Source organism: Lepidochelys olivacea (assembly GCF_965140295.1).
Source record: "Lepidochelys olivacea isolate rLepOli2 genome assembly, chromosome: 6".
Lineage (NCBI taxonomy): Eukaryota > Metazoa > Chordata > Testudines > Cheloniidae > Lepidochelys > Lepidochelys olivacea.
This window is the reverse complement of record NC_140416.1, coordinates 66,042,186-66,051,694: the sequence shown is the minus strand read 5'-3', so window position 1 is coordinate 66,051,694 and position 9,509 is coordinate 66,042,186. Positions and strand designations below refer to the sequence as shown.

Here is a 9,509-nt window from a genome sequence, read left to right as displayed (position 1 = left end):
GAGTATGAGCCCGTAAGCTGCAGCTAGAAAATGCCTCTGGTTTCCTTAGAGGCTCTGACAAGGCCTTATGGGCACCTCAGCCCTGTTGTCTAGTGCTAGCACTGGCTGCAGGAATAATTCATGATCTAGCCGCTGCAGGATTGTGGAAAGGTCGTCACAAGCAACTGTCAACCCACAAAATGTTTCTAGGATAGGTGAGGGAGAGGAACCACCCAGAGCAGCCCCCTAGAAGACCATTTATATCAAGGGTTGTGGCTACTTACCACCTCCTGAATATCAGGAAGAAGTTGCGGGGCCATCCAGCTCCAAAAGAGGTTAGACTGGTGGGGAGGGGTATTTTAGGCCACTTGGGGAAGGGGAATAAAGGTGTTTCTACCTGACGGCTGGGCAAGTTGAACACTTGGGACCCATATATTTCTAGTCAACGTTTGGTCACACAAACAACATATCTTGAAAATCACTATCAAAGTTGGACTTTCCTAACAATCTGCATGCTGCCTTATGCACGGCACCCTTTGAAAAGATACACCTTGAAGTACTCCTTTAATAATGTCAGATTTCAGAGTAGCAGCCATGTCAGTCTGTATTCGCAAAAAGAAAAGACGTACTTGCGGCACCTTAGAGACTAACAAATTTATTTGAGCATAAGCTTTCGTGAGCTACAGCTCACTTCATCTAAGGTGCCACAAGTACTCCTTTTCTTTTTGTGAATACAGACTAACATGGCTGCTACTCTGAAACCTGTCATTATGCAAGGCACGGAATTTAGCAGTATGGAGTGGAAATCTATCAACTTCATGAAAAAACTTGTACAGATATAGACAGACATCTTCCTTTCCAAATGCAAACAGATGGAGGCATCCGATGAAGTGAGCTGTAGCTCATGAAAGCTTATGCTCAAATAAATTTGTTAGTCTCTAAAGCACCACAAGTACTCCTTTTCTTTAATAATGTGTTATTTAATAATGTGTGTGGCAGTGAAAATGAGTTGAAACAAAAATTACTGAACCCAGTGGTGTTGTTTATGGACAGTGACGATTTTACAGATTTTATTTAAAGAACGCCAAAGAGTATTCAAACTGAAGTGCTAAGTGCAGCAGAGAGAGCCAACCGAAAAAAACAGACAAGAGACAAATAATCAGATCAATGATGACAGACTCTTCTCCTGTGTGTCCACGACAATGAAATAGTGCCAGAAAAATGGATTCGCTATGTGCTATAAAGACTCCAATTCACAAAGCAGCATTTCTGACAGAAAACAAAGCAGAATTACTGACTTTTTAAAAGGATGATTTAGATACTGTTGTATTTTTGTGTGAGCATGTTAAAATACTTTTTAATGGGTTATGTATTTTATTAACATGGTGAAGTGCACTTCTTCAACTTTAAATGAATGTATCTCTGTGGATAAACTGATAAGGTAAGAAAACCTAAAATTTAACCTTGATGGTGTGAAATTTGGTTGCAACTGAACCAGCTGTAAAGTCTTGGTCATGACATTATTTAGCAAACTCTGTTTATTTGAACTGTCACTTAAATGGAATGAACTGGAGTCCACTGAGGCATCACAATGAGGCTACTACTAGATATATAACATTAGCAAGCCATCAGAAGGCTTTGGTCTCTCTACATAGTAGAAGACACAAGAAATATAATCCCAGGAGATTAAGTCTATTGGATAGTGACTATTTTATTTGCAGTTTCCTCCAGTCCACTACTGTGCGCAAGGCCCGAATAATCAAGTTTTCATTATTCAGGATATTGTAGTCAATCATTTTCACCAGAATGTCAAAATTCTCTTTGCTGAATGAGAGCTCCCTTGTAGTATTTGGGAGCTTGCTGTTTCCTCCGTTCCACTGCTGTGCGCAAGGCCTGAACAATCAAGTTCTCATTATTCAGGATATTATAGTCAGTCATTTTCACCAGATTGTCAAAATTCTCTTCACTGAATGAGAGCTCCCTTGTAGTATATGGGGAAAGGGGACTAGAGACATCAACTTTCCCCTCCTCCATCTCTGTGGGGCTGCGTTCCACACCTAAGAAAAAAATGTTGCAAGTTTTACCAGTGAAACATTATTGCAGTTTGGAGCTTATATCAATTAACAAGGTGATAATTGGCCAGGGAGGGAGATTTCTCTCTAGCGAGATAGTTTGCAAAGTTAATTGCCATAGGGATGTGCAAGTTTCTCTAGCAAAATCAAGTTTTTCAATCTCTACATTACCACTCTCCAGAACTGACAAAAACCGTATTGCTGATAGGGTCAGGATAGGGAAGAACCCATTGTAACAACACTTACTACAGGTCAGCCCTATGAGTATCATTTACAGGAGACCTACATGACCTGCATATCTGCTTCCCCAATCTAGAAAGGAAGATGTCTCAATGGTAGTGAGCAAAAACAAAATGGAATACTGAGAGCAGGAGAGAATGTAAAAGACAGGTGGCCACTCAAAAATGAATTATAATCCATGAATCAATGACCCAGCCAACACTGGCTGGCCATACTGAAAGAAAAATGATGACCCATTCAGTGAGAAGATTGTTGATACTGTTGACTAATGTATGCTGGCTAGCATATATACATCTATTAATAATAGGTATTAGTAAGTATTCAGCACAAATAGCATTAAGCACAAATAGCATTAAGCACAAATATTATAGCAGTTATATGGCCTAAATTGGCCTATGATTTTTATATAACGCTGGTCACTTATGCTAAGAATGTCTCATAACACATTGCATCCCCTGAAGTAAGTTTTGGCTTGAGCAATTAAGAAAGCTGTCAAGATCAGGACAGAGGAGTGCTTTACCATAGCAACAGAAAGGGAGTTAGTCTCACAGGCCTGTACTGGAATGTCCCAAAGGAAAGAGAAGACATATGATTTGTCTACCCTAATACAAACCTAGGAGATGCCTTCATGCCTGAAATGCAGGTGTTCAGAACAAAGAGAAAGGGGTACATCATAGTACCAGAAAAACAAGGTAGAAAGCTGATTGGTTAAATCTAGTTCTAGATGATGTACACAGTATCTTTTACTTGTAAACCGTCAGGGTATAAAAATACGGCTCATGGGGTGTAACTTTGGGAGCACACCTTCTGCATAAGGTGAATGTAACACTATTGCACAAGATGGCTTCTCTGAGAGTGGTATCACATAGAACCTATTTCCTGTACTATATTATATTATTATTATTATTATTGAGTTATAGCAATAAACCTGACTGACATTGGTTATTTCGTCTCTTGAGTATATTTCATAACAAACCAGAGAGTGGTCAAGCAACTGACTATACAATTTATCAACAATGCTGAAAGAAAAGTTCTCAACCCCTCAAGACCCAAGTGTGTGACACAGGCCTTTAAATGTGTGTAAAAAACCCCCCGTTGATGTCAATGAAGCATGTAGTGGTGGCTGGGCTTTGCTTCAACAATATAGTGTTTCTCATAGCCTCCATTTTAAGGATCTGCATTTTTGATTCAGTTAATTTACATTTATACACAGCAAGACAACACCGTGTGTGAGAGATCAAAATAATTGTGTGGCCAAAATGAGCACTGTGCCTTATAATGATGGATGGTTGAGTGGCATTAACTCAGAGTGAAAATGGTATTTCTTGTCTGTGGAAAGGTTGATCGTATTGAAATGAGAAAGGAGGATACAGCCAGCAGAGTCTCATCAGATATGAAATGTGCAGGACAGGGTGATCAAGGAGATAACGTTACTGTCTGCTGATAACTTACCAGGAGCTTTGTATTTTTTGAAGGTGTCATTTACTAATGGGAAAAAAAGCACTAAAGGAGCTCTTGGACTCTCAGCATCTTCAAACAGATAGCACTCCTTTGGATTTTTCCTGTCTTCCTCACTCATCTCGATTCTGGGGAATGGGATTCCCTGCTCCGAGCAGTACTTCTCAATTAGGTCCAGAGGCTGAATCATCACAGAACAAAGATTTTAGAACTCAAAGAAGGGACAAAGACCAGGATTTCCTGAAACACAGTAACTAATGTTAAACTGCCTTTCAATATCTAAGGGGTTACACAGGAATTCCTATGGGAACACATGAGGATGGAGAAAGACTACATCATAGAATACTGATGTTGCAGTTTATTTTGCTCCCTGTAGCACTTTAAACAAAATGAGAAAGCAGTTACAGTAGTATAGATTCCACAGGCAGCTGAAAACTAAAGTATTAATTTAAATCTACTGCTGAGTAAGAGGATTCCATAAATAGATTTTGAAATGGAACATCAGAGAGAAAAGCAGAAAGAGTGTATGTATCTTTCTAAGATACTAATATGGGCCCCATCACCAAAGTATCTGAGCACCTCACAAGTTTTAATGTATTTAGCTTCACATCACCCCTCTGAGGTAGGGAAGTGCAATTATTCCCATCTTCACAGATCAGAGGATGAAGCACAGAAAAGCTAAGTGACCTGCCCAATGTATCACAAAGTCTGTGGGGAAGCAGGGAATTGGACCTGGACTTCCCAAAGCCTGGGCTAGTGCTCCAACTACCAGTCCATCCTTCATCAGGATAATTTATAACATGAAAAATTAGTTACTGAAAGACCTTGTAGAAATTTGAGTCCAAAGGTATTGAATTATCCCATCTACCACAGAGTCAGCTGCCAGAAAACCTCAAATCATCTAATCAAAAAGGAAGTAATAGCCATATAATTACATGTAATTTTGTGATGAACACTCTCGCTATTAGAACTAGTCAGAAAACAGAAATTTTTCCTGTAAGCAATTTTGAATGACAAAAAAAAAATCTTCATCTGAAATGTTTTAGTAAAAAAAAAATTCTGTTTTCTATATAGAAATGTTTGAACTGATTAAAAGTGGTTTTTTTTTGTTTCAAATCAACATTTCAAAATGAAACAATATTTTTCATTTCATTTAGACAACTTCACTCCTATGTGACAATGGAACTCTCCACAATAAGAGCAAAGCTTGTCTGTGCAGGAGATACAACCTTCTCCGGGGTGATCCGAGACAGTGAAATGAACTCCCCCACAAACAGAGGACCCTCCACAAACAGTATGGAAACCTCACCACTTTCTGCTCCAAGTGCAAGAAGAATTTCTTTGATCTTGCCTTCTCTAATATGAATACAAATCAACAGGTACATTTCTTTAACAACCACCACCTACCAAACAAGACACACCATGCACTTCTCCCTCTGGGGATAAAATGAGAGAACAAACAGCATGTGACAGATGTGTAGTCACATTGCTTAATGCAATACTGGAACGCACTCAGATACTATGGTGATGAGCACAGTATGAAAACCTATATAGAATAGAACTTAAAATGTTATTTTGTTTCAAGTTTTTGAGTTTCAGAAACCCAAAATGAAACATTTTAAGTCCAAAATTAAAACTGTCATTTCAAGTCACCATTTTGAAATAAAATGTTGTTTTGTTATGGTTTTTTATCAATCAAAAAGTTGAAATGACACAACTGTGTAAGTTGAAATAAAATGAAAAAATGAGTTTCATTTCAAAATGTTGATTTGTCATCGGAGATTTCATGTAGCAAAATCTAATTTTTGTTGGAATTGACATTTCCCCCCACAAAAAATTCAGTTTCAACAAAACTGCACTTTTTGGTAGGTATATTTTCTTCACAAGAAATTTTCATCAGCCTTAATAACTACTTTTTCTTATTGTGTGTACCTGCCAACTTCTTTTCCTAGTTTTCCTAGAAAATTACTGAGGAACACTGAGACTATCTGCATAAATTATCTTCCATGAATTTGTTGGAATAGGATAGCTTCATAGATTTCAAGGACAATTGTCATAAACTATTATCTGACCTCCTACATAACACAGGCTGTAGGACTTCCCTGAATTAAGTCCTGCTTCAAAAGTACAATACACAGAATAGAAATATTTCCCAAACACCTCTATTGTTCAGCATTATTAACAACAATTCTACGATTTTGAACTAGTAATGGACCAATGCGTTTGTTAGGATTCCTTGTCTTTCCAATATACTTTTAAAAACTCCTCCTTATTGTCCTTAATTCTGAAGGCCATAGAGTTCTCCCTATCAGATCAGCCATTAATAGACTTAGGAATTAAAACAGAGAATTAGAAGCACAGATAGATTCAATTAAATAGAGAATTTAGGCCACAATGTCTGAAACAAGGAGGTGTGCCATTGTCGAACTAGTAGTGTAAACTAAATGAAGTTTCATTCTTCTGGAATCAGTTTCCTCTTCTACTATTGGAAAGTTAGTAATTTTGGCCACAGGTGCCGGCCTCTAATTTTCCCTAGGGGTGCTCAACCCATGCTCAGCCCCAGGTGATGATGGGGCCCACTGCAACCCTTCCCTCAAGGCCCCACCCCATCTCTTCCCTCCCCCGCTCCACCCCCACCGTGCCTCTTCCCCACCTCTTTCCACCCCCTCCTCTGAGCACGCCCCATACCTGCTCCTTCTCCTCCCTCCCAGCGCCTCCTACACGTCACAGAACCGCTGTTCTGCCATGTGCAGGAGGTGCTGGGAGGGAGGGGAGGAGCTGATTGGCGGGGGCCATCGACAGGTGGGAGTGGGAGGGAAGGGGGAGCTTGGCTGCCACTGGGTGCTAAGCACCAGCTAATTTTTCTTCGTGGGTACTTCTGCCCTGGAGCACCCACAGAGTAGGTGCCTATGATTTTGGCTACTAAATGCTAAAAGCTTTGAGGCAAATGGCCATAATGGAAAAACCAAAGGATAATTTGACTCTTCTCACCAACGTCTGTGATCCTCCACTGTAATTTAAATGCAGGATGACGTCCACTTTCCTCTGAGGTACCAAGAGTGGTGGGTAACTGGTATTGATAAAAAATCCAGTATCTGCCAGGGATAGAGGGTGCTGTGCTGTTTCAATTAGTTTGTTAGGGCAAGTGTCTATCACAGTGTCTGAAATACAAACATGTCCGGTTATAACTACCATAAGAATAGATGAGCTGCTTTCCTGATGATGATAATAAATGGGTCAAAGAGAAGAAAGGAGATCAAAGAAATGGGTCAAAGAGAAGAAATTCTGCCCCTACCCCATTGCTTTCTTTGGGTGTTGACACATTGTTGTACCACAGCAGTTCAGCCTTGACTTAGAGGAACAAGTCTCTTGTTGTTCATTCCCTTCTTAGACTCCTCACATTGTTTTCAGCCTTTTTGTCTATCTATTTTGCCCTTCCCCCTAACTTTGCAGTCACTGTGCCTGGTGACATGCAACCCAACAAAAAATTAACTAAGACCCACCAAAGCAATTTCATTATGAACATTCAGCCCTGCACAAGCCAACAGACTGAACTTTAGTTCAAACTTCAGAGCTTAAGGAAGGGGAGGTGGAATTTAAACATGAAATCTACATATTCTCCACAGCATGCAGCTCTCCTTGCTGCATTCCAAACCATCTCAAAATATACCACTGCAAATCATGCTTTATTACTGTGCCTTTCCATGTAGAAAAATGCTCATTCTCCAGGTACTCATTGTGAAACTGGAAGCCCCTTAGGAAATTGGGGAATTCTGCAATTGTTGGGCGCCCTGTTAAGACATCTCGGAAAGCAGTAGAAAGGGCGCCTGCAGGAGTCGACAGGCGAGTCGCTGTCTCATGAGGCCTTATGTGTAGAACAGGATCTTCCTCTGCAGAAAGGAGAAAAAAAAATCTAAAAGTCTTAGTTTGCCTAGATTAATTTGAGGGAGAGGGTTCTCTGCAGCAATAAAATAAATAATAATAATGCGATCATTCATAAATTGAATTTCTGGCAAATCCATAAAAAGGAGAGCTGCAATAAGCTAAGGCCTCGAGTCCAAATAAAACCAGAGTGGGAGCAGAATGATAAAGAAACCCCACAAAAACCCAGTAAATTAAATGAACTACTACCCACAAATATAACATTAAGTCTACAATTAAAACCAAATATTTTAAACCTAACTAGAATGGTGCCCCATTTGTAATTTGGTGCAGAGGTGCCGAATTTCTGATTTCTCAGGGGGTGCTCAACCCCAGCTCTGCCCCAGACCCCGTCCCCTCTCCACCCCTTTCCCCAAGGCCCCACCCCTCCCCACCTTTTCCCACCCCGTTCCACCCCCTCCACGGAGCATTTCCCACTCTTGCTCCGCCTCTTCCTGCCCCCGCTCCCAGCACCTTCTGCCCACTGCTGAACAGCTGATCCACGTTCAGGAGGCACTGGGGAGTAGGGGGAGGAGCAGATCAGCAGGACCTGCCAGCGGGTGGGAGGCACTGGGGGGCAGGGGGAAGAACTGATCAGCAGGGCCCATCGGTGAGTGCTGAGCACCCACTATTTTTTTTCCTGTGGGTGCTCCAGCCCCGCAGTCCCTATGGAGTTGGCACTTGTGATTTGGTGTATGGTGCAGGGAATAGCATGCAGAGTCAAGGGCCCTCTGTGAAGACATCACTGCTCCCTGAACTTTTGAGGAGGTAACTTGGCAATTACCCTCAAATATTTTTCCTACGTGCTTTGTATCTCCCTTGCTCGAGGCAAAGCAGATCCTTAATCAAGCAAAGAGATTGCTTTAGAACAAGAGAACAATAGAAGATCCTGTTAATACCTTCCCTGCCCTTCCCCCCTCTGACCATGTATGGAAAAACAAAAACAGGTGAATGCGATAAAAAAGATAAGCCACCCACCAATGTCATTTACTCGGTCTCGAGTCCATCTGTACCAGAAGTCCTCTGAATCAAAGGCCAAATTCCAGAAATACATCACGTCGAAGGAAAATATACCACTCCACATGCCTGTAAAGTGGAAGAGATGCAACTGAAACTAATTTGATGAAGTCTTGGAAGCCTTCTAACTGAAAACTGCCTTTTGTCCTACCCCTTGAACATTTCCTTCCAAATTTTATAGACATCTTTGTGGGCATAGTTCCAATACTTCAAACACTTACACATATGCTTAACCTTATTTGCATGAGTATTCCCATTGAAATCAAGTGTTTGCAAGACTGGGGCCTATCTGAGCTACTGTTATAACTACTTCAGCTGTAGGAACTTTAAATGCTAACTAGTTCCAAGTAAAGTCAGACACAGAAAATGTTAAATTGTTAAACTAACTCCATAAGGTAGCAGTTTTCAACTTATCTTCCCATCTCAGCTTTGCAACTTCTTCATATTTCACCAGAAAAACATACGATTTTGTTCCTTTTTTAATACCTCAGTTTCTCTCTCCCTTTGCTATTATTTAATTGAATAACAATATTAGTTCTCTGAAGATTGCATTAAAAAGCTGCTTTGTATTCTACTGTTTCAGAACATTACTGTTCTGTTTAATTATGCTGATGTTTATTAGGCTATGTTTCAATGCTATGTTGCTATATTCATCAGGATTCAAATAAGAGCCAAGTGGAAAAGAATAGAATAAGTCAAAAGATTCTGTTTAATTTTTGGTCAAAATCTTGTTTTGATGAACATTTTCTCACAAGCTATCGTTAAAAGTTAGCAATTGGACTATGCTGCAAAGTACACCCTGGCAGCCCCACCTGAACCTGA

At 40.4% G+C, this 9,509-nt stretch overlaps 1 protein-coding gene across 1 annotated transcript in view; it reads right to left on the bottom strand.

The window, feature by feature from the left end:
* Nucleotides 1-1,407: 1,407 nt before the first annotated feature.
* LOC311521472 (cytosolic phospholipase A2 epsilon-like) overlaps nt 1,408-9,509 on the bottom strand; it is a 48,702-nt gene continuing 40,600 nt past the window's right edge. The window contains exons 18-22 of the mRNA XM_084629806.1: nt 8,649-8,756; nt 7,448-7,639; nt 6,741-6,910; nt 3,744-3,930; nt 1,408-2,036 (exon numbers count right to left, since the gene is read on the bottom strand). Coding sequence (XP_084485932.1) covers nt 1,789-2,036; nt 3,744-3,930; nt 6,741-6,910; nt 7,448-7,639; nt 8,649-8,756 — 905 coding nt within the window. The 3' untranslated portion in view covers nt 1,408-1,788. The remainder of the gene's footprint in view (nt 2,037-3,743; nt 3,931-6,740; nt 6,911-7,447; nt 7,640-8,648; nt 8,757-9,509) is intronic.